We start from the raw sequence: 20204 nt of genomic DNA, 5'->3' as shown, positions 1-20204 counted from the left end.
GCGCGCACAGTGTCAGCCGCAACTGCCGGCTTCCTGTAGCAGCTCAGCGATCTTGTGTGCCTGCTATTAAAAAGAATGAATATTCACTGCTCCTCACGCCCCTGGATTCTATTTTAGAATGGTAAAACTGGGATGGTCAAACTGTGGGCATGTCTTGGATCCAAGAAAACTTTGGATCCGAGTTCTTGTAATGGGTTGGTGTCTGAGCATTATGGACCCAGCAGTCAGACATGGAGCAGCTATGTTGTTGTTAGATGATAAATGTCAATGGTGGGAAAATACTGTGTGGCGCTTCATTAAAAGAGCTTGTTGTTTCCAGTGCATTCCACAGAAGCTCAGTCAGATGGAAAATCCAAGAGTATGGGGTCCTTTTTATACACTGTGTGCTTTAACACCTTCCTAACAAAACAAGCATTAAGGGGGTTGTCCATTTCTTTTACACACATTCTTAATGGGACCAGGGTAGAGAAAAAGTGAGACAATTATACCTACCATACAGTGTTTTTTCCAGCTCAATTGGAATTTCAATGCTACATTGGTCACAGAGATGCCCTTAGAGAGGTGAGGAAGCCACAAGTATGGCTGGGCACAGTAACAGCAGAACAAAGGAACTGTGCTGGCAGGTAGGCGAGCATATTCTGTTTTTCTTTTACTTCTGAACCACCCTGAACCCATTGTGCAAATGTAGCAGTCTACCCCTTCCAGCAATTTATGCTACAGTTGCTTTTCTGTGGTCCGACCAGATGAGCTAAAATTCATTCCACATTTACATCATGGAGCATTCGGCACTCATTAGCCTGTGTGGGCACTCATTAGCCAATTTACCTGCTGTCTTTTCTGGAAACATTTTTGGTAGGTAATTATCTCTGCATACTGGGTATACACGAGAATATTTGCAATGTTATAAATGTTATGACACACTGGTCTATGATTTGCCATGCTTGAAGCACAAACAACAAATGATAAGTGATCCTTATACTTTTTTATTACACTGGGCTCCCAACTATTTATATGTACAGTTCAGACCAAAAGTTTGGACACACCTTCTCATTTAAACATTTTTCTGTATTTTCATGACTATGAAAATTGTACATTCACACTGAAGGCATCAAAACTATGAATTAACACATGTGGAATTATATACTTAACAAAAAAGTGTGAAACAACTGAAAATATGTCTTATATTCTAGGTTCTTCAAAGTAGCCACCTTTTGCTTTGATGACTGCTTTGCACACTCTTGGCATTCTCTTGATGAGCTTCAAGAGGTAGTCACCGGAAATGGTCTTCCAACAATCTTGAAGGAGTTCCCAGAGATGCTTATTAGTGTTGAGCGAGTATGTTCTGTTAACCCTTTCGCCGAGTAAGCTCGGGCCGAGCTCCAAGTATTTACAGCTGCTCGGTGTTATGTTGAATCGCCTCCGTGTGCATGATTTGCGACTATTTGACAGTTTTAATACATGTGAGGAATGTCTACTTCTTACACATTCCTCACATGTAATAAAGCTGTCAAACAGTTGCAAATCATACACACGGGAGCGATTCAAACATATCACTGAGCAGCTGTAAATACTTGGAGCTCGGCCCGAGCATACTCAGAACAGAACATACTCGCTCAACACTAATGCTTATCACTTGTTGGCCCTTTTGCCTTCACTCTGCGGTCCAGCTCACCCCAAACCATCTCGATTGGGTTCAGGTCTGGTGACTGTGGAAGCCAGGTCATCTGGCGTAGCACCCCATCACTCTCCTTCTTGGTCAAATAGTCCTTACACAGCCTGGAGGTGTGTTTGGGGTCATTGTCCTGTTGAAAAATAAATGATGGTCCAACTAAACGCAAACCGGATAGAATAGCATGCCGCTGCAAGATGCTGTGGTAGCCATGCTGGTTCAGTATGCCTTCAATTTTGAATAAATCCCCAACAGTGTCACCAGCAAAGCACCTCCACACCATCACACCTCCTCCTCCATGCTTCACGGTGGGAACCAGGCATGTAGAGTCCATCCATTCACCTTTTCTGCGTCGCACAAAGACAAGGTGATTGGAACCAAAGATCTCAAATTTGGACTCATCAGACCAAAGCATAGATTTTCACTGGTCTAATGTCCATTCCTTGTTTTCTTTAGCCCAAACAAGTCTCTTCTGCTTGTTGCCTTTTCTTAGCAGTGGTTTCCTACAAGCTATTTTACCATGAAGGCCTGCTGCATAAAGTCTCCTCAACAGTTGTTGTAAAGATGTGTCTGCTGCTAGAACTCTGTGTGGCATTGACCTGGTCTCTAACCTGAGCTACTGTTAACCTGCGATTTCTTTGGCTGGTGATTCGGATAAACTTATCCTCAGAAGCAGAGGTGACTCTTGGTCTTCCTTTCCTGGGGCAGTCCTCATGTGAGCCAGTTTCTTTGTAGCACTAGATGGTTTTTGCAACTGCACTTGGGGACACTTTCAAAGTTTTCCCAATTTTTCAGACTGACTGACCTTCATTTCTTAAAGTAATGATGGCCACTCAATTTTCTTTACTTAGCTGCTTTTTTCTTGCCATAATACAAATTCTTACAGTCTATTCAGTAGGACTATCAGCTGTGTATCCACCTGACTTCTGCACAACACAACTAATGGTCCCAACCCCATTTATAAGGCAAGAAATCCCACTTATTAAACCTGACAGGGCACACCTGTGAAGCTCATCAAGAGAATGCCAAGAGTGTGCAAAACAGTCATCAAAGCAAAAGATGGCTACTTTGAAGAACCTAGAATATAAGACATATTTTCAGTTGTTTCACACTTTTTTATTAAGTATAAAATTCCACATGTGTTAATTCATAGTTTTGATGATTTCAGTGTGAATGTACAATTTTCATAGTCAAGAAAATACAGAAAAATCTTTAAATGAGAAGGTGTGTCCAAACTTTTGGTCTTACATCATTGCTGTGACTAGCTTTCACGTAACATTTCATCTCACGTATAAGCCACATTGTTTCACCAGCTGAGGGTCTCAGATCAGGGGTTCACAGGTTATTGGATGTTGCCTGGTATATATTTATATATACTTTTGTAGGTGGATTTACCTGTATCGTGTATTTATCGTTGTGCATTTCACCATCGGTCCACCAGACTGAATATCATGTGTTTTATTTGTCTATGATGCACGGTATTTTGGTGTTTTTTAATATAATAAATAAAATATTAGTTTTTAGAGGGTCTATACTGCATGTTCACTTTTCTCACTTGTTTATTCCGCTATCTCTCAGATAACTCTCTTCTTGATCCTTTACAATCTGGTTTCCGCTCTTTACATTCTACTGAAACTGCCCTCACTAAAGTCTCTAATGATCTACTAACATCCAAATCTAATGGTCACTAATCCCTGCTGATTCTCCTAGATCTCTCTGCAACATTCGAAACTGTGGATCACCAGCTCCTCCTCACTATGCTCCGCTCTATTGGCCTCCAGAACCCTATTGGTTATCCTCCTACTTCTCTGACTGCTCCTTCACTGTGTCTTTTGCTGGCTCCTCTTCCTCTCCCCTTCCCCTTATTGTCGGGGTTCCTCAAGGATCAGTCCTAGGCCCCCTTCTTTTCTCCTTATGCACCGCTCCTATTGAACAGCAATCAGCAGATTTGGTTTTCACTACCATCTCTATGCTGATGACACCTAATTATACACCTCTTCTCCAGACATCACCCTTGCATTATTACAAAATACCAGTGACTGTCTTTCCGCTGTCTCTAACACTATGTCCTCCCTGTATCTAAAATTGAATCTGTCAAAAACTGAACTACTCGTATTTCCTCCTTCCACTAACCTACCTATGCCCGATATTGCCATCTCCGTTTGTGGCTCCACCATTATTCCCCAGCAACATGCCCGCTGTCTTGGGGTCATACTTGATTCAGATCTTTCCTTCACTTCTCACATCAAATCACTCGCTCGCTCGTGTCATCTACACCTCAAAAACATCTCTAGAGTCAGAACTTTTCTTACTATTGACTCGGCAAAAACTCTTGCTGTAGCTCTTATTCATTCTCATCTGGACTATTGCAACTCTTTACTAATCGGTCTCCCTCTTTCTAAACTTTTCCCTCTCCAATCATCCTGAACGCAGCAGCCAGAATCATATTCCTCGCCAACCGCTACACCAATGCCTCTTCCCTGTGCTCTGTGCCTCTTCCCTCATTGCACTGGTTGCCCATCCAATACAGAGTTCAATATAAACTTATCACTCTCACCTTCAAAGCTCTGCATGATTCAGCACCACTCTACATCTCCTCTCTCGTCTCAGTCTACCACCCTACCCGTGCCCTCCGTTCTGCTAATGACTTAAAACTAAAATACTCCATAATCCGAACTTCCCACTCCCGTCTCCAAGATTTCTCACGTGCTGCGCCAATTCTTTGGAATGCACTACCCAGGACAATTCGATTAATTCCCAATACCCACAGTTGTAAGAGTGCCCTAAAAACCCATTTCTTTAGACTGACCTATCACCTCAACACACTTATCTAACTGTCCCAGTTTGGCCCATATTAAAATTTTCAACAAAATCATGTTCATACCATCCATGCACTGAATAGCTTTGTCTGTACTATACACATACTGGCTGGCGACCAGTTCATGTAGTGCTATGTACTTACCCTCTTTAGTATATTAAGGCTGTATTATACAATATTTGTACATTTTACCTTTTGTGTCTCCCCTATTTCCTTATAAACTGTAAGCCTGCAAGCAGGGCCTTCACTCCTATTAATATCTGAGTTATGCTTATTCTGCAACATCTTTTTGTCTGTTCAAGCCCCTCCAAAATTGTAAAGTGCTGCCGAATATGTTGGCGCTATAAAAATAAAAATTATTATTATTCACCTGTGTCAAATAAACTATGATTGCGCCATGTTACCATTGTTTTATTACTACATTTTTATTCCAAATTCCAAAGAAGGACCACACCCAGCTACGTTTACACTCAGCCATTCTAAGTCGATGGACAATGATAAAGAACCTTACTGGAGAACTAATAAATAAAAATAATAATTTTGTGGGGGCTAGGTATTAATCAGATTGTCTGGGGTACTGCATTCCACAAAACTGGCGCTGCACAAGAGAAGTCTTGGAAATGGAAGTGGGAGGTTCGGTTTATGGAGGAAATTAGATCAGTTGTAGAACAGATAGCACGGTAGGGTGATAGACAGATATGAGGGAGGAGATGTAGTGTGGTGCAGAACTGTCGAGAGCTTTGTGGGTTAGAGAGATAAGCTTATAATTGTTCTCTGTAGCAGATGGGAAACCAGTGCAATAAAGGTGGACAAAAGGTGGAGACATCGGTATAGGAGCTGGACAGAAATTCGACCCTGGCTGCCGCATTCAGGACAGATTGGAGTGTAGAAAGTTTGGTTAGAGTGGGACCAACCTGAAGAAAGTTACAGTAGTCCAGAAGAATGAATAAGAAAGACAATACGAGTTTTTGCAGTTTCAAGGTGAGAAAACATTGTATTTTGGAGACGTTTTTAAGATGCAGGTGACATGGACGAGTGAGTAATTGGATATAGTTCTGTGTCATATACAGTGGTGGCCAAAAGTATGGACACCCCTGCAATTCTGTCAGATAATATCAGGGACCTGGAGCAGTTTGCCAAAGAAGAATGGTCTACAATTCCAGCAGAGCATTGTAAGAAACTCATTGATGGTTACCGGAAGCGGTTGTTCGCAGTTATTCACAGTTATTTTGGCTAAAGGTTGTGCAACCAAGTATTAGGCTGAGGGTGCCAATACTTTTGTCTGGCCCATTTTTGGAGTTTTGTGTGAAATGATCAATGATTTGATTTTTGCTTCATTCTCTTTTGTGTTTTTTCATTGAAGACAAATTAAATGAAGATAATAATACCAAAGAATTTGTGATTGCAATCATTTTCAGGAAGAAACTGAGTATTATCTGACAGAATTGCAGGGGTGCCAATACTTTTGGCCACCACTGTATGACCCCAAGGCAGAGCATGTATTGCTGGGGAATTAAGGCTGAACTGTAAATGGGTCACTGGAAGCAACACGCAGACAAGAACAAGGCGGAAGTAACCAACTTAACTATTTATTTTCCGGGTGCAGGTATAGGAAGGGGGTGACTTGAACAGAAAATCGGGTGGAACAGGGTATTGGCAGAGTACAAAATTCAATATACAATAATAGCAAAGTTGCTATCAACACATTGTAACTCTTGCAGCGCAAATTCAATACATTTTATATCTAGCTTCTAATGAGAAGAACGTTAACAGTAGTAAGGGTGTCACTACAACGATCCCCTTTATGTTCCTGGCCCTAGCGGGGGTCTCCGGTTTGTCCCGCTAGGCCACAAATCCTTCTAACAAAGTCAGTCAATACTCTATGGGCCTCCTGCACTCTGGCCGGTCCCCACCTCGTCTGTTGCACCACCCCAGACTGATCCTTGTACTGTATGTCAATGTCAGATGTAACGGCCTGGTTCACTCACACCTCCTGGTCACTGCCGCATATGTTCACGTTCGGATAAGGGTCCTCACCAGATCTTCGGGGCTTGACCTGCGATGGCCATTTATTGGATCTGGACGGACAAGGCCTGGGCTTTGATTTTGCCTGGCGTGGTCTGGCCTCCAGATCTTGACTGGAGCAGGGCCTCAGATCTTTACCGGCGTGGTCTGGTCCATGGATCTTTCCTGGCGCTGTCTGGATCTCACTCACAGGTGCACAGTAGTCCTCTGGCCTGTTCCCCCGAGTGAGTCCCGGTGTCCTGGCAACGAACACACATTCTGTTGCTCTCTTGTTGGCGTCAAGTTTTGCCACTCCGGCCTTTTAGATCGGAGAACTGCGACACGAATGTCACCTGACCTGGTGCTCCATTTAGACTCGTCCTTCTCGAAACACTCCCTCTTATTGGTTCCGTTTGGGCAGTGGGTGGCAGTCTCTGTTCACAAATGCCACACAGCTCTGGGGAATCTCATCTTCCACTGCACACCCTCTAACAGAACCGCCCAAGGAAATTGTAATATTGGGTATAGGTAGGTTAGTAGAAGGAGAAAACACGAGAAGTTCAGTTTTGCAGAGACTCAGTTTCAGATAGAAGGAGGACATGATGTTAGAGACAGCGAACACTTTTTTTAAAGGGGTATTAGCAGTTTTTTCTACCTCTATTACACTATATAAGGTTGCTCTTTTTGACTGAGCAGTAGTGTTGCGCTCAATCATTTATATGTAATTGCATATGTTATATCACTTATTTTAATAATAACAACATATTAACACTAGGACTACTGGACTCGTGACCCCGCCTAGAACTACTGAAAGGAGTCATTTTGACTCCTTGCTTGTTTTCGTTTATTTTTAGAGTTTCATTTGTGGTTATTTATTAATAATTATATTTTTTGTAATGTATTATTATTGTGAGATCCAACAGTAATGCTTTTGATTGTTTTTTTTCTGCTTTTCTTATTTTTCTACAGAAAATAACAATAATTATAATAGACGTTTTTCAAACATTTTTTTTTATTCAAGTGCACACATATAAACAACAACTGAAGAACAAAAAGCAGAGAAAATGTAGGTGGAGGAGCATAAAAATGAAAATATGGCGCAGAATTCACCTTCTAAACATTTGGTGTTTCGCATTTTAGGCATTGCCTTTGATTTATGGCAGTACATTGCCCACACAAAGACTTACCACAAGTCTTACAATTTCCGACAGATCTATTTTTCTTGCACTTTTCTTTGATCTGGCAAAATTTTGTTTGAACCATCACTTCTGAGCATGTAGAAACTTGGGACGTGGAACCCTTTTCCCTATCTGTGACATAAGGACCACTCAACTCTCTCACAAGCGTTTGCAAAAATGCCTTGCGTGACATTTTTTGGTGGGTAATCTCCTTGAATATTATCCATGCATTTATACCCGCAAAGTCTAAGGCATTTTCAAATGCATGAACAGGCCATCTCCTTGTGCATGTTCGTGTGGTATATTTTCGTGCCATCTGATCCACTACATCTACTCCATATTTTGTTTCAATGTAAAACTTTACCGTTTCTGGAGTTTTTTTAGCGGAATCAGACGCAACAACAACATCTGGATGAACAGAACTCAAAATGACAACATTTTTGTTGGGCTTTCCTTGATATACTGTAAGTGTAAAATTGTCTTCATTTCTAAACACTTTAGTGTTGTACAATTCCTCTTTCATGGATTTTATTTCTTTAGGCACTTCTCGCCTTATCTTGTTCAGTGTTCCCACGATGGTTGTTCCTTTGCTTTTTAGCTGTTTACCTAATTTTACTGAAGTAAAATAATTATCGGTTGTAACATTGCGACCTTTTTTCAAAAACGGGTCCAATAACTTCATTACCACATGGTCAGCTAAACGGTCCTCAGCACGGCGTGTGTCATCTTTGCCTAGATAAGGGAAGCCATTTGCCAGATATTTGCTCCTCTTATCAACAGCTAGCCAATATTTGTGGCCATATTTATCTGGTTTGGAAGGCATGTACTGCGTGAATGGACACCTAGTTTTGCTTGGGAAAAGTTGCTCATCCACCGTTATGTATGGGCCAGGTTTGTAACACGCAATACAATTTTCAATAAACCTGTCCCACACAGTAGAAAATAGAGCAAACTTGTCCGTTTGCAGTCTCTCCGATCGAGTAGATTTCTCATCAAATCTGAGAAACCTCATAATTTCAACAAAGCGGTCCCTAGACATTGTCGCTTTGCAAAACGGTATTCCCCAGTCATTACACCAAATACTGCTAATCGAGTGACGGTTCGTGCCAGATATTCCACGAGCATAGAATATCGCAATGAATGCATCTAGCTCCTCATCAGATAGAGTAAACTGTAAATTATTGTTCCTGCATGCTTCTGCAAGCGTACAGTTCTTTATATGTGTCAATATATATGAATCAAAAAATAAACGCCATGCGCTCAAAGGACTATCGATAATGATATTTCTTCTGGCGTATCCTGTAGGGCCAGGTGCTTCTCGAAGAATATTTTGGCTGTCACGCCTACCAGGCAAGTGTTCTCCAATTTCAACAGGTTTCCATTGAATACCATCCGCTGAAACTAGTATTCCTTCAGATTCGCCTTCTCTGGTGTTTGTTGTTGCATTACCTTCGCCGCCATCGTTATCTGTTGTTCTTTCATTTCTGGGACGTTTTGCTGATTTTTTCTGTCCACGACCAGGAGGATGGTCACGAGGCAACATAACTGCATGAGCCCGATCCTCAGTTGATGTGCTTGGAATATCTGTAAAAAAGTTGATGAATATTTAGAATTTTTGTTTTGTAAGGGTCCGTGCACACTGGCTGGATTAGCGGCGGAATATCCGACCGGATATTCTCACCACAATCCGGCCCGTACCTGCCCGCTCAGGTACAGAGCGGAGTTTCATACCTGAAGCTCCGCTCCGAACCCCGGGCTGGAGCCGCTGTCTGGGACGGAGCCGTGCTTGCGCGTAAGCAAGCGCTGCTCTGTCCCTGACAGCGGCTCCAGCCCGGGGTTCGGAGCGGAGCTTCAGGCATGAGCGGGCAGGTACGGCCTGTATTGCGGCAAGAATATCCAGATGGCTATTCAGCCAGAATTCTGCTAGTGTGCACAGGCCCTAACTCAGTGTGTGGAAGAACAAATAAATACACATAACTACTTACCTTCTGGATTTGTTCCTTCCGAGTCTTCAGATTCACTTGATATGTTCTGAGGAATGAAATCTTCATCACTGTCAGAATCAAATACATGTTCCTGCAATTCGGATTCCGATTCATCCTCCGGTATGGATTGCAAAGTAGCCAGAATATCCTGAGGCTTTATCAAACGTCTTCTCTCCATATTCCTCACAAATTCCATAATTCTATATAGTTCCCTGCTGAAAAATAGAAATGAAATGAAAACTAAAAGAAATAATAACTGTTCTGCCACCTTCAAAAGTAGGTGGGCTGAATCAGTTGACAGACAGCTAAACTATTTCATAACAATTCATACCTGTATGAGTCTTCAGAGCTCGTATGTCTGCGTCTGTTCTCTTTGTCTCTTCAGCTGAACTGAAAGTAAAGTTACTATCCAGAATACTGTCTCCTGCTAGGACCTTAGAAAAACACCACCCTTCATTAGCATAAGATAAGAGCCTAGAGTAAACAAGCTATTTTGTTCAGCATTACACAGTAATACAAGCAGGTAAAACACAAGGAAAATGTGAAAAGTTGACATGTAAATTGAACTACATCTATATGAACATCAGGGTAAATAAGACAGAGTGAAAAAATTATGCACAAAACTTTATAGCAACATTTAGTGACAAAAGGACCTCAAAATATAGTAGGGAGTCAAAATGACTCCCTTCAGTAGTTCTTGGTAAATTTTGAAAAAAACGCGCAAATTTTTCACCAAAATTATTTATTCTCACAAAATCTTTTTTCACATCATATTTGAGGAAAAGTCACCGAGTTTCAAGCCGGAATTCTGAAAAATGTAGTCACAGAAGAGAAATAAAAAACGAAAGGAGTCAAAATGACTCCATCAGTAGTTCTAGTGTTAATTTGTAAGTCATTACATTGATTTTTATCCACAACATCTGCCAGTGGTTTAACAGTGCATAAACATATTTTAATGTAATTGTAATCTAGAAGTTTTTTTACATTCATAGCTAAAATAGGAAGGTGTATAGAAAGAGAATGTCACCCTTCTGTACTATACTGTATTTACTGATTCCTTACCACTTGTGACACTTACCTGCAAGATAATTATAAACAGGAAATAGAGGTTAGCTACCCTGTGAAACTGCTCAAAAACATTGAGAGGAATAAATGTGAGGACGTTGTATTTTCGGGTCCTAATACTGTTGTCCTTGAATGAAAGAAGAAAAAAACAGGTTTGTTAGTATGATCTGTAACAGTTTCTAAAGCAAAACTTAGGGTCTGATTCACTAAACAGTTTTCTGGTCATAAAAAAGTTGCAATTTTATGAACAACATGCACTTGCCTTTTTTATGCCAGCCACACCAAGCTTTGGAAAAGTGGATGGACTTTAGTGAAATTCGGCATGGTCTCATGCAGTTTATCAAACTTAGAATTTATGCCATTAAAGTGACATAAATTGCAGCACAATTGTACTCCAAAAGTAGGAGTAGGCATATACTGTATATACTTGGAGGATTACCATTAAATAATGTGTTCAATCAATAAACAAAAAGAAAGATTAAAAACACTTAAAAACAGCCAACAATGAATTGCTGGATGAGCCCTTGCTAAGACAAACACCCACCTGCTCTGCAAAGGATAATGTAAATAATAAATGTATAGAAAAAACCTGATAAAGTTTTCTGCAGAAAATCAAAGAATATGTGCAGGGTTGCCAACCATCCAGAAATTCCAAGACAGTCTGTAAAAATAGGGCACTTTTTCCCCCTGACCTTTAAAAAATTGAAGGCGTCTGTGATATTTTTGGATCTGAAGAAACTTAGATTATTTTGACTGTAATCATCATCATTTTACAGTTCACGATGAAAGCAGCTGATGTATTCATATTAGTGCTATGGGCTGGAGACATTTATCACTTATACTCATAATGATTTATTGTGGTTTTCCAGTGTGTCTGTAGGAAATATTGTGTGTCCGGGATTTTTTGATAACCTTTCCAGAAAAAAATAAAATATCAAGGTTGCAACCCTGAATATGTGCATGCAGATAACACAATCCCCCCACCATAAAGGAAGGGGGAGAGTGATTAGAACACGAGGGCAGAAAACAGTTATAAGACCCTTATAGACTACATAACCTTTGGGATGCTGAAGAGACCAGAGAAAAGTGGAGTGACCAAAGAATGGTGGAGCAGTGCAGGGTCTTCTCTGTTCCTCTATTATTTGGTCACTCCACTTATCTTTGGTCTTTTCGCCATCAGGTTATGCAGTATATAAGGGTCTCATAACATAATTTTTGGCCTTGTTTTTCTACTCTCTCTCCCTCTTCCTGTTTTGGAGGCGATTTTGTTATCTGCAAACACATATTCTCTGATTTCCTTTATTCAGTTTTCTGATCTATACGTTTATTTTGTAAGAACACTATAGCACTTTGTATTTATTGTATGTATATACTCACATCTTGCTATTTTATCGCTTTGGCTTGAACTTATCCTACTATATTGTGTCTCTTATCAGTGGGACTTTTTGCTATTATCCATTTGCAGAGAAAGTGGGTGTTTGTGTTATCGAGGGCACACCCACCCATTGTTTACGGCCTTCAGGCGCTTTTAAGTCTTTTTAACCTTTCCGTTCATGCATTGATTGAATTATTTGTGGTGATCCTCCGAGTCTACGTATATATAGGTGCATCTCACTAAATTATAATATCATCAAAAAGTTAATTTATTTCAGTTCTTCAATACAAAAAGTGAAACTCATATATAGAGTCATTACAAACAGTGATCTATTTCAACTGTTTATTTCTGTTAATGTTGATGATTATGGCTTACAGCCAATGAAAACACAAAAGCCATTATCTTCAGTAAATTAGAATACTTTATAACAGCAGCTTGAAAAATGTTTTTAAAATCTGAAATATTGGCCTACTGAAATGTATGTTCAGTAAATGCACTCAATACTGGGTCGGGGCTGCTTTTGCATCACTTACTGCATCAATGCGGCAATGTGGCATGGAGGCGATCAGCCTGTGGCACTGCTGAGGTGTTATGGAAGCCCAGGTTGCTTTGATAGCAGCCTTCAGCTCGTCTGCATTGTTGGGTCTGGATCTCTCCTCTTTCTCTTGACAATACCCCATAGATTCTCTATGGGGTTAAGATCAGGTGAGTTTGCTGGCCAATCAAGCATAGTGATACTGTTGTTTTTAAACCAGGTATTGGTACTTTTGGCAGTGTGGACAGGTGCCAAGTCCTGCTGGAGAATGAAATTTCCATCTCCAAAAAGCTTGGCGGCAGAGGGAAGCATGAAGTGCTCTAAAATTTCCTGGGAGACGGCTGCGCTGACTTTGGTCTTGATAAAACACAGTGGACCTACACCAGCAGATGACATGGCTCCCCAAACCATCACTGATTGTGGAAACTTCACACTAGACCTCAAGCAGCTTGGATTGTGGACTCTCCACTCTTCCTCCAGACTCTGGGATCTTGATTTCCAAATGAAATGCAAAATTTACTTTGCATTTACTTAGTGTGTCAATGACTACCTTCTGGACATCTGTCAAGTCAGCAGTCTTCCCCATGATTGTGGAGCCTACTGAAACAGACTAAGGGACCTTTTTAAATGCACAGGAAGCCTTTTCAGGTATTTTTTGTTAATTATTCTAATTTACTGAGATAATGACTTTTGTGTTTTCATTGGCTGTAAGCCATAATCATCAACATTAACAGAAATAAACACTTGAAATAGATCACTCTGTATGTAATGACTCTATATAATATATGAGTTTCACTTTTTGCATTGAAGAACTGAAATAAATTAACTTTATGATGATATTCTAATTTAGTGAGATGCACCTGCTCTTTATGCATTGTTACAATTTTGTGGTACATTGTACTTTGATCCCTTTGGTTATGCCCATTCTTTTAATGTTTTGTTCTTAAATTTATTAAGAGGCGCACGATCCTTAAAGAATTTGTCACATTTTACTTCAACAGACTATCAAAACTGGCATGCTAATCTCTTGTCTTGATTAATTCCCCCCTTTTATATCCTTGTATATTCATGGCCCACCCAATCTATATATATTTGAAGCAAGATAACTGGAAGGTTCAATCCACAGCTTTACACACATCATGGGAAATGAAGTTACGATTGTCATTTAAAAAACAGAGCTATTTGTCTATTCACTTGCTTCAAATATGAAGAGTAAGGTGGCACATCCACTGAAATAGATCTTGTTTTTAGTTTACCCATGTAACATTTCAGCTACAATAAGCGTTTCCCAAATAAATTGTAAATAGATATGAAAAGATCTTTTGAAAATTCGAATTTGCTGACTTTGCTGAATTTTTCCACAAAATGTGATTTGCAGCGAATTAATTTATGCAGATTTCTATACTGGAAAGCTTGTAATTGCTTGTAAAATAAACATGGGGGAGAGGAGAGAGAGAGAGAACCTCACTGACCAAAATGGCTTAAACTTTCTAGGTGAAAGAGAGAGACAGGATCCTGTTGACCATAAGAGCTTACGGTTTAATGGGCAAGTTTTTTGGGTGGGAACCACAAATCAAATCTCAAAATGTTCGAATTTGCATAAAACCGTAAATTTCAGAAAATTAAACTCAAATTATATCCTCCGCAAATTGATCTGCTCATCTCAAGCTGTAAATATTGTTTAATTTTACTGGATCTACCTTACTCTTCATATTTGTTGACTACTGGTAACTACTGGATCAAGTCCATAGAGGCGTACACCCCCTCTTTTAAATTTCCACTGCTGCTGCTTTTCTTTCATTCATTTACTTCAGTGCACGTTTTCAATGAATCCTTCATCAGTGTCATAGGGTTGTTCTAACCCTTTTTGTCGCACCATTGGCCCTACCTCTGTGCTCTCCCATTCTGTAAGCAGACCCAGTTTTGCTTCTGCAGCAACAAAATAGCACAGGGACACTGAAATTTTCCAGATCCAGCAATCTGGCTAGCTTCAGAGCTGATCTTGCAACCTCTACAGCAAAGAGCTTGCAAGCACCTGATCACTGCCTAGCAAATAGGCCACCTTTGATGGACTGCAGAGGTGACTGGTACCTAGGCAATGAACTATTACACAATTAAATCCCCCTCCGTTCTTGAGAACTGAGGTTTTTTTTTAGTAAGAGGTAAGTTGCAAAGTTACTTGTTTTTATAAGAGCTTTGTATTTTTACTCATTTAACAAGATGAGAAAACCCTTTAAGCTGGACAACGTTTCTTAGTAATTTATATTATGCATGTTTATAATTTAATAAATTGAGAATAAAACTTACAGCATATTTCTTCTTAGTAAAGAAAAGAAAGCTCTTCTTTGTAAATAGGTTATTAAATGTTCTGTCATTTGCTTTGACTTCCCAAGTGTAATCTGGCATAGAAAAGCAACACAATATTAGACACAGAAGGTAGCTCAGCTATTTAATTGAATTTCACCCCAAAATTTCAAATTAAACTATTTCTACATTCATTTAAGGGACTTAGCCCTTATAAAAATCATAACTGCAGTGCAGATTTTACTTACTTCGTTTCACATAAAAAACATTTTATTGGATATGTGGCGCCCCTGCGGGTTCAGTCACCTCTGCATCTCACCCAGAGGTGTGGTATCTCACTCTCAGGTAAGGATAGAGTGCTGCCCGGGACCCTAACACCTGATTCCAACACTACACTACTCCAGACCAGCAGGAGGGGCAAGATGCGTCATTCCCTGCTGAGCCCTGTCCCTGGCTGGAGTGGGGGGAGCCAAAGTAGGGGGAACCATGTAGTGGGTGTGGGTGGAGGAAGTAGTTCAGGGGAGCTCAGTAAGAAGCGATATAAAAGAGAGGGTGGAACATTCTAGAGGGAGTCTGAGGAGATTGAGTCAGAGGAAGAGTTGGGAGCAGGAGCTCTGCGGGAGCTCTGCTCAGGGAAGTGCGGGCCTAAGTGAGAGAGGCCCAGGAGAAGGAGAGGAGGAAGGAACGGGAGCAGAGGGAAGGCTCCAGGAGTGAAGAAGGGATCCCAGGGGTACGGGCAGTGCTGGAGCCACCCGTACACCCGAATCTACTAGGCGGTGGAGGGATCAAGCCGCAGAAGGAGACCGGCCCCTAACTAGTGAGAATTACAACGTTCAACTAGAAACCGGAGGCTTCTACTCTTTCAGGGAGTAGTTGCCGCAACCGCACTCAGGTCGCAAAAAAGGTAACCACATAGGATCCAGGGAACTCCAGGTTCAGAAAGATCCGAGGATACCGGCTTGGGACTCCGTTTGCGAGGCGCAGGGCAGGAAGGGTGAGAGCCAGTGCAGGAAGATGGCTGAGAAAGACATCTAGAACGGGGTCCTGTCAGGCACTCTGGAATTACCTGAGGGATTGCTGAGCCCCTGCCCTGTGAACGCAGCACGAGGTGGGAGGTTATAAGCTGGCAGTTGTAACTAGGAGCAAAGAGAGAACTGTGAGTAAACCCTGAAGATTGCACCCCACTGTCTCTGTGAATCATTGCTGCGCCATCATCCCCTGCACCACACTGCACAACCACAGTTACTTCATCATCTACCATCACCGCACCGCCCTGGAGCTTAGCTCTACCTGTGGAGAGCTGAACCAACTCTGCTGCATTAACGTCAGCTCCAGAGGACCTGCTCCGCAGCGGTGGCTCCATATAGTCGCATACCACAGGTGGCGTCACAAACATTAAACATAAAAACTATAATCCTTTTCTTTAAAACCCCTTTTATTGACCGCCCTGGGTCACGGACCGGGTCACCGCCACTGTGACATCTCCCCGAGCAACGACCGGCCCGGCTACCGAGTACCCCACGGCCCAGGGGGCGCATCAGATATGTAAATGAAGAAGTTCTAAGTGCACCCATGGTGTAGCTCAGTTCACAGTGCACTGCTTAACCTCTTCAATTACAATTCTTTGCACCTCCCCTCATGTTAATTGACAATGCTCACTATGGAGCACTGCATGAATTGAATCCTCAACCCTGCACAAAATGACATTGCAGAAGCCAAGAGCGCACATTGTCATTGTGTACAGGTGTGTTCTCATGCTCCTCTCCTCTCTGCAGCAGCTGCTCACTGTGCACAGGATAACATGATTGCAGGCGGCCTATGCTGACAGAGGAGATGGAGATGTGGGAAATGCATGATGAAAACCTCAGTTGTTTTATAGGTACAGTATAATCTATGTGAAGGCACCAGTAGGTGGGGTTGATATACATAAAGTTTTATATATATGGAGGCATACTGTCAGAGGCATATATAGAAATCACGGGGCTCCATGGCAAAAGTTTTAATTTGGCTCCCCCGCTCTCCCCAAACAAAATATTTGGCAAAGTAAGCAGGTTCATATCTCCCAACTTTTATAAACAGGGAGGGACATGCAATATGGTAAGTACACAGAAATTTTTCCCCTATTGAAGTCCTATAAAGGAGTGTATGATGTTCTTAAAAGTACCCCCACCCACACAGAGTATAATATCCCCTGTAGTACAGTATGTTACCCCCACAGCATAATGCCCTTAAAGTGCCTTCCATCACTGTATGATTGTCACACAAGGTGAGGGAAGTAACAAGTGTACAACGACGGGAAGAGGGGGAAGGGAGCCCAACAACTAGGGAAAGGGGGAGTGGAGACCCCTAGGCAGATCTAATATCACCCTGACTACCCTATCATCCCTATATAGGTTCCGCACCTATCGCTGAGCAGAAAACCTAATCCTTGAATCTCCCTACAGCTAGGCCCTAGGTAGGGATGGGACGGGGTGAACACTAGTCAGACCCCACTGTAACTAAAGACATCAAGGTAGACAAACAAAGGGGAAACACTTAGCTTGAGAAGACACCAGAGAGATAATGCCAACTGTCCTCCAAGGGAAGTCCAAGAAGAAACTAGCCAACTACTAGTACTCCAGGAATGGACAGAGGAACATAGAACTATCACCAGCAACTCTCTGGAGATACTGAGAGTTTTTAACTACCAACAAGGGTGTGTCAATTAGCAGCAGAAGGTGGAGGTCGCTGCTTGGTCCTAAAGGAAGAAGGATATCACTACCCTACAGAGATGAGAGGATCAAGAAGATGTCGCAAAATGTCAAGCGCAGTGACCTTCTACAGCCGGATCCAGAGCGACTGTCTGTCACACTTGATACACCCATGACAGTACCCCACCTTCTACGAGTGGCCTCCGGACTAGAGATGAGTGAATGTTTTGATGTTCAGGTTCGAGGAATAAACCCGTACATCAAAAAAATTGTTCTTGTTCGGGCACCCGATCACGAACACGAACATGGCCCCGAACATCCCTGGTTTCCCACGCTGTCATCTGTGTGACAGCGCCGGAATCAGGGGCTGTCACTGGCGATAATATCACTACCACTGGTCACAGCGCTGCGGGATGATGCTGACAGCTATCAGCATGATCCCCGCAGCTGTGACAGTCACCCACGGTACAAAGCTTACCGCGGGTGACAGGCGTCGGCTGATGGGACTACTAGCCCCATCATCCGACGCCTCCTGTCACTGTACACAAGCGCCGCTGATGGGAGAAGTAATCTCTCATCAGCGTGCTTGCGCAGTAAAAATGAAAGTAAAAAAAAAAAGTTATAATAAATAATTATTTAAATAAAAATAATAAACATATTATACTCACCTACCACTTACCTGGACCTTGACCCTAATGTTCTCGTCCCCTGTAAAAAATAAAAAATAAAAAAAATCATATACTCACTTTGCAGCTAATCCCCGAAGCCATGGTCACCTGCAATAAAGGTAAAATAATAAACCAAACTCATCCTCACTAGTCCGCCGTAGTCCATATAGTGAGGGTCTCACGACGAGATGTGACAGTCCTATCCGGCAGCCGATGATACACTGACACACTGCGGGAGCCATAGCGCTCCTATCGTGAGAAGCTGCCAGCACTGAGATCACCAAAGTTCAAACAGCTGAAGATCAGCTGAGAGCTCCGGGACCTGACTTATGGCATTAGCGCCATGTGGGAATTTTCCCAAGCAGCACTAATGCCGTAAGTGAGGTCCTGGAGCTCTCAGCTTATCTTCAGCTGTTTGAACTCCAGTGACCTCACTCCTGTAGCGCAGCACTATACACTGACAGGAGTGATTACACTCCTGTCAGTGTATAGTGCTGTCTTCTTCAGCAGTCACACCAATGATTGATGTGGCTGCTGTAGAAGTGACCCAGATCGCCGTGGGACACTCGGATTACGTCTTGATGGCGGACAGGTGAGGGATATGGTTGTTTTTTATTTTTGTTTTTTTACAGGAGATGAGCAATTCAGGGATTAGGAGAATGATAAATACATTCTTAAAACCGTGTGGAATTTTATTTAAATGAAAGACTTTATTCTGGTTGTGTCTTTATTGAAAAAACGTTGTAAACTTTACTACGGGGTTAGTAATGGGGGCGTCTTATAGATATCCTCCATTACTAACCTGGGCTTCATGACAACCGCCAATACAAGGCTGACGTGAACCCCAACCCTATTACCCCTCTCGCCACCGCTACACGGCAGTAGGAAGAGCGGAGGCTAAGCACCAGAATTGGCACATTTTATGGATGCACCATTTCTGGGGCCACTGAGAGCTGATATTCTTAGCCTTTGAGGGGGCCAGTATACATGTCCCCTTCCCTGGCTATTAATATCAGCTCACAGCTGTTTGTTTAGCCTTTGCTGGTTAGATTTTTATAGGGGGACCCTATGTCAATTTTTTTCTGTGGTCCCCCAGTAATCTAGCCAGTAAAGGCTAAGGAAACAGCTGTGAGCTGTTACTAATAGCCAGCGAACATTTTTGGCTAATGGCCCCCTCCCCGGCTACTAATATCAGCCCCCAGCGGTCGGCTTTCCTTCTGCTGGTTACAAAAATAACGCGGGAGCCCACACAACTTTTTTATTTAATTCTTCATTTTATTTCATTTATCCCATGCCCACTGTGTTTGTTTTTGACACTGCGTAAACTCACCTGCAGCAAGTCAGCTTCTGTAGCGGAGACTCAAGTCTCCACTACAGATTTTGACCGATTGAAATGTTATTACATGTGGTCGACCCGCATGTACTGACAAAACAAGTGTGGCTTTAGAATGCAGCATTTTAGATGCAGTGAAAATACTCACCCTGGGTCCGACGTTAATCCAAGGGTTAGGGTATGTGCACACGATCTGGACAAGCAGCTATTAATAACAGCTTACAGCTGTTTGCTTAGCCTATATTGGCTAAATTACAGGGGGACAGACATTTTTTTCACATAGGATCCTCCTATAAAATCTAACCAGCAAAGGCTAAACAAACAGCTGTGGGCTGATATTAATAGCCAGAAAATGGCTCTTCCCTCCACTCTTCCCACTGCCATGTAGTGGTGGCAAGTGGGCTAATAGGGTTGGGGTTCGCGCCAGCCTTGTATTGGCGACTGACATGAAACCCAGGTTAGTAATGGGGGCGTCTATAAGACGCCCCCATTAATAACCCTGTAGTAAGGTTTACAACGTTTTTTTCAATAAAGACACGGCCAGAATAAAATCTTTTATTTAACCCCTTTCTGATGTGTG

At 42.0% G+C, this 20204-nt stretch overlaps 1 protein-coding gene across 1 annotated transcript in view; it reads right to left on the bottom strand.

The window, feature by feature from the left end:
- The window catches only part of ATP8B3 (ATPase phospholipid transporting 8B3), a 1018530-nt gene that overhangs the window by 732464 nt on the left and 265862 nt on the right, over nt 1–20204 (bottom strand). Inside the window, exons 3-4 of the mRNA XM_073686335.1 lie at nt 14937–15028; nt 10733–10846 (exon numbers count right to left, since the gene is read on the bottom strand). Of these exons, the coding sequence (XP_073542436.1) occupies nt 10733–10846; nt 14937–15028 (206 nt within the window). The remainder of the gene's footprint in view (nt 1–10732; nt 10847–14936; nt 15029–20204) is intronic.

The sequence above is a fragment of the Phyllobates terribilis genome, unplaced genomic scaffold (assembly GCF_046119375.1).
Source record: "Phyllobates terribilis strain yellow unplaced genomic scaffold, ASM4611937v1 Scaffold_1__5_contigs__length_1240528914, whole genome shotgun sequence".
NCBI classification, from domain to species: domain Eukaryota; kingdom Metazoa; phylum Chordata; class Amphibia; order Anura; family Dendrobatidae; genus Phyllobates; species Phyllobates terribilis.
Note: the sequence above shows the minus strand (reverse complement) of the source record. Positions and strands in the feature narration are given on the sequence as shown.